The following is a 5,969-nucleotide window of genomic DNA, read 5'->3' on the forward strand; positions in this document are numbered from 1 at the left end:
AAACGGTTATATCATAAAGTCACCTCTACCGCATTTTGCCACAACAATCAGAGACAAGCATAGTTTCGAAATCTTCGGTAAGACAGCAAAACTTACGAAACTGCAGGACCAACGTACCAAACAACTACCACCACCAAGACGATCTCCTACGCTATCTGTGGTCATTCGCGGAGTGGATCCATCATACAGCGACGAAGAAATTAAGGAGGAATTACGTCTAGAAGGGTACGCGTTCAAGAAATGTCTTCTTCGCATCCGTAACAACCAAGGAGCTACTTACATGGTCCGGGTCTTGACCGAATCGCAAGATACTATTGATGATCTCTTGGAACACGGGGCATACATCTACAAGAAACGACACCGAGTGGAACCTTCGAAAACTCCAGCCCCTTTACCAATTCGTTGCGACCGCTGCCAGGAGTATACACATCCAACTTCAAAATGTACAAATTCGTTCAAATGCGGTTATTGTGGTGGTTCCCACCACACCCGGACCTGTCCAAACATGCAACAACCACCTGACTGTCCTACCTGTCACGAACGTCATCCTGCTTATAGTTACAAATGCAAATCGAAACCTGTTCCTCAAGAAGCCCAGCCTGAATTAGTTGTTCCTCTCCGTATGCACGATGCACAAAATCAAACCACTGAAAACTGTACTACATCCAATCAACCTATAACTATTAAGCAGCTCTTAGCTTTCATCACTCTGACGCTTCAAAACATACATCCTTTTGCACGCGCTCTAGTTTTGCAACACGTTCAATTCGCTGCACAATCTGTCTTTCACCTCCAATTCCACGCAACTTACAATGGACCAACAGCGTACTTTCATACCTTTCCATTACAACAAAGTCTCTAAATTCCATCACGTCATGAGCATCATGGGTTTAATTTTTCTTTTTCTTAATATTCGTTCAATCTTCGCTCACAAACTACTCTTTGAACAACTTCTTCTGGAAGAAAAAGCAAATGCTTTCCTATTAAACGAAACTCATCTTACTCCGAAACTGCAATGCAAAATTCCAGGCTACACTTTAATCCGTCAAGATAGTATTCTACCAGCACGACGTGCCAACGGTGGCGTAGCAATAGATTTCTCACCTCATATTCCATACCGCATACACACAAGCCCTGTTCAGCATCTACCGGAACATCTAATAATCACACTCTATTACAAATCAGATTACATCACCATAGCAACAATCTACGTTCGACCAGGCCACCCAATTCCTCAGGCCTTCTTTCAGTACATTTCAAATTCCTTTAAGCGCTATATCATCTTAGCTGACATTAATATCCATAGTCGTTCCAACAGAGACAGAACAGATTTCTTGAACTTCATCACCACTGCTACAACGGGCACATACCATCAACTGCCAAAACCGACACGCCCAGATTCTAACACGACTCCTGACATAGCTATCACTTCAGCTACCTTAACACAGCGCACAATAATTGAAGTCTTAGACCCCTTAGGAAGTGATCATGTACCGATCAAGCTATGCATTCAAAGTCGTATTCCACGACCTGTTGACGCAACTCCACCTCGCATGATCCCAAGGTATGATAAAGTAGAGTGGGAAAAGTATCGCTCATATCTTTCAAAACACCTAGAAGGCCTTGATCCACCTACTACAGAAGAAGAACTATATTGTATTTTAGATACTATTACACGCCATATGAATCACGCCTCTGCACAATATATCCTACAGTCGCAATATACACCACATAAACCTAAACTTCCGCCGCAATATCTTGCCATGGTGCAGCGATCCCGACAATTTTTTCGTGACTACATTCATACAGGAAGTCGCGAGGCACTTCGTCATCACAGATCCCTTCAACGTACAGTACAAAATTATGTCAAAGCTTACAAATTACGCCAATGGGTAAAAGCCTGTAACTCTCTCTCGGAGACATCCCATCCTTCACGTTACTGGAAGCGCCTCAATGCACTTTCTGGCAAATTTAACAAAACTTCCTATCCACTCATTCTAAACGACACACCACTACACTCTGATCTCGATAAAGCAAATGCCATATATGCCATATAATGCGAAGGCCATATATCTTCAAGATATCTTCACACCACTTACTCCTGATCGACCTGTTCATAATCATCCGGTAGATCGCTTTGATTTTTCATCCGCTCATCTTCAGCCAGACGCTAACCACCCGCTGAATATTCACAGACCATTAACAGTGCCTATCACACCTGACGATATCACTTCAGCCATAAGAAGGAAACGCAACACAGCTCCAGGAATAGACTCCATCTCTTATCGCCACATCAAAGAGAGTCCATACATAGTTCTGTACCTTCTCTCACTCATCTATACTTTCATCCTCCGTTCAGGATTTATACCATCCCACTGGAAGACGTCTAAGATCTTGATGTTCCTTAAGCCTAATAAGCCAGCCGACAGTGTCTCCTCATATCGCCCTATCCAACCGACACCTGTAATCAGTAAAATTCTCGAAAAAATCTTAGTTCAACGTCTACACGTTCATCTTACTCATTATAATCTTTTACCACGTTCACAAGCCGGATTTCGTCCAAACTACAGCATTAATGATCAGTTATTACGTCTCCTCAATCACATCACCAACCATTATAATACATCACGACCATCTTGTCTTACCTTATTTGATTTGGAGAAACCATTTGATAAAGTATGGCACGCCGGACTTATGTACAAACTTTTGAACTTTCGTCTTCCTATCACCTATATCCGATTTATCTATAACTTTTTGCACTGTCGCCTTGCATACGTTTCTATTAATAACACATTCTCTCATCCTATATTCCTTTACTCTGGCGTACCCCAAGGATCTTCACTCTTTCCTCTGCTTTATCTTCTATATGTAGCCGACTTACCAGCATTGACTCCTAACGTTCATGTTTACCAATATGCAGATGACACCGCATTTCTAGCACTCGGCAAAACTGTTCATCAACTTAACATTTCAATGCAGTCCGCAATAGATTCCTTCGTTAACTGGTGTGAAAAGTGGCGCCTCAAAATAAACGCTCTGAAGACCCAAACTATAGTTTTCTTGCCGCCCAAAAAGCGCACGAAGGTTCACCGAAACCCCAACCTACTTCATCTCACATTCGATGATACCCGTCTTCAACTCAGCAAATCTGTCAAATACCTCGGCCTCACCTTAGACACACATCTCACTTGGAAACCACATTTACAGGACGTCATTGCCAAAGCTTCAAACCGTCTCAATTTGTTAAAACGCCTCACAGGTACTACTTGAGGTCTCAGTTCCACAACTGTGCTAAATACTTATAAGGTTTTTTTGCGTCCAGTTCTGACATATGCTAATCTGGCTTGGATCGCTGCACCTCCTTCCTTCTATAACAAATTGAAGATCTTGGAACGCCATGCACTTCGCATTGCATACCGGATAAAACTGCCCAGTCCGACAAACGAATTGTACGAAAGAACGCCTTTTACACATATTCTTTTTCATCTCGAATCTCTCCGTCTCAAATATATCGATAAACATATGCATGAACGACATCCGCTCCTTATAGACACCATGAACGCCCACATAGACTTTCCGATTTCAGCTCCTATCATACATACACCGCTATCTCTTCTCTTCACGATCTACCATTACACTCTACCCCCAAACCACAAGTATCTGCCCTTAGCAGAAAAATTGAAGACCGACGACCCACAACCTCTCATCTGTCCATCATACGCACTGTAATACCTCTGTCACTAATCTGGGCTTCCTCTTGTCTTTCATCAATGCTTGGAGCAGTCCCCAAGCGAGAAGATTAACCAGCATCTGTTAACTAACATAACCCATTGATGTATTGTCTTTTGCACTTCACAGCATTACATTTCGCCTTTTTCATCCTCATCTCATGATTGTGATCTAAAGATCACAATGTTCAACCTGACAATGTTAGAAATAAATAAATAAATAAATAAATAAATAAAACCCTCTCTATAATTATCCTTCCGTCATTCCTTATTTTTTTTACCCATCCTAACTAAGTATGATACTATCCCATAGACCAGCTACAACTACTTCTATATCTCCCTATTATGCCACCACAATTCTTCCCATAGAGGGCGTAACCCTCGAGCGGGTAGCTAGCTCCGGCTAGCAAAAGAAAAAAAAACATCGTATAGCAAACCGCATTGAATTACCGAGTTTAATCCATGAGCTGTACGATCTCATCACATTTCCTCATCTTCTTTATCATCTCGCAGCTCTTCGTCTTAAATATATCACTCAACGCTATGACAGGGAACATGCTCTATTTTTGAAACCGTTTACAGTGACGCTCCCTACACTCCAAACCATCGCCACATGCCACTGTTGCCACACTTGGTACAATTGTACCAAATTCAGCCCCTTTTGTCATTCATCGGCCCGTTGGTATCACGCTGGCATTTTCAGCCCCTTTTGTGAAAAAGTTGGTACAATTCTACCCAATTCAGGACCATTTAACAAATACTTGTCACATTTTCAAAAGTGTCAGTAAGACTTTTCCTACATCTCACGTTACTCATACTGTGTGATGTCATGAGGAGCGAACTCGGAGATAATTGATTTGTTTCTCATTATATATAGGCGCGTTTGATTTCCTTACAATACATACCGAAGACGAACTGTTTTCTTTTTTAATTTGTGGCCTCTGTCATACTTCCTACGTGCGCAAAAAGTTTAATCTACTTCCACGGATGTTTGGGGTCTTCCCAGTGGCGTAGTAGTAGGGTATGGCAAAAATAGAAATTCCTGCTCACTTCGCTCGCAGTTTATTACATTTGCGTATCAACTTATTGACATTACTGTTAACTCGTCGAGGTTATAGCACTGTATGATTAAGAAATTAATCCCCCTGTATTAACACGATACCAGTCCTATATTACATGTACTAAGCTTACTAACTATAAATAAAATTCCCCTGCGCAACAGGCTTTCAACAATAATAACAAATTCTATGACCTATAAGATCTGGATTAAAACTAGTTAAAAATGTTATCATGAGGCACAGCACAATTCCACGTACGTACTGCGGCTATACACAAACGCCATAGGTTGGGCGGACCGGGCAACTGCCCGGGACGCTAACGTCAGGGGGCACCCAAACGAGCACTCCAAAATAAATTTTCGAACGTATTTTCTAACATCACTGTAATAAAATGTAAAGTATAGACTAGGACTAGGTGAGGGGGTAAAGACTCTTGGCAGGGTGAAAATTTTGCCTTCGTCCGCTCCTGACGTTGACTGAGATGACGTAATGTTAAATGGATGAGGATGATACTGACCTATTTAGGCTCTAATCTCAACATTATTGGAGAGTAATAATTAGCTGATCTTAAATACCGATTGCAGTATTACTTACAATATTCTTGTAGACGTGATAACTTTTTTTTTTTTGCAGCTGGCGAATTTTTAGCCCTGTTTTAGCGGAAAGATTTGGCAGCTGTTTAAATAGTGAGGTGGTAGAGTTTTCTAGTATTTATCCTTGGCAGTCAAGTATGTTTGCCTGTTAGATATCAAATTAATTTAAGGATAATGTATATCAACAGATTAATATTTCTTTTTTTTAAATAACAAGCAAGGCTTTATTTCTATGAACTAAAGGACTAAGGAGACAAAATAATTTTCTGTTTTTACTCGGGAAACCAATTCGCTGAGCTTGGAGCCTATACAAATGACAGCCTTTTATATACAAAATAAAAAATACAACTTACTGTAAGAATAGTGATTGTCCACCCATGTTGTCCAGCAATCGTTGGATTAAGACTTGACCAATTGAGTTACTGGTTGATTCCTGGATGATGACTGGATCTTTCCCTTACCGTTTTATATGTTATAATTTTCGTTATTCAGACCCTGAGGTTCTCCATAACAGCTTTGTTTGTCCTCCTAATTACTCTTCACGCTATGGGACTGCTGGAGAACCTCATTAGTTCACAATAAGTGTTACT

General features: G+C 40.9%; 1 protein-coding gene across 1 annotated transcript; it reads left to right on the forward strand.

Moving 5' to 3' along the window:
* Positions 1–884: 884 nt before the first annotated feature.
* LOC145672441 (uncharacterized) lies at positions 885–2,057 on the forward strand. The gene has a single exon (XM_081741596.1). It carries the CDS (start codon positions 885–887, stop codon positions 2,055–2,057), a length of 1,173 nt encoding a protein of 390 aa, XP_081597722.1.
* The last annotated feature ends 3,912 nt before the right edge of the window (positions 2,058–5,969 follow it).

The sequence above is a fragment of the Thermobia domestica genome, chromosome 16 (assembly GCF_964235325.1).
Source record: "Thermobia domestica chromosome 16, izTheDome1.hap1.1, whole genome shotgun sequence".
Lineage (NCBI taxonomy): Eukaryota > Metazoa > Arthropoda > Insecta > Zygentoma > Lepismatidae > Thermobia > Thermobia domestica.

What these genes read in the sequence shown, in the direction of transcription:
- LOC145672441 (XM_081741596.1), top strand. Translation starts at nt 885, where the DNA reads ATGGGTTTAATTTTTCTTTTTCTTAATATTCGTTCAATCTTCGCTCAC.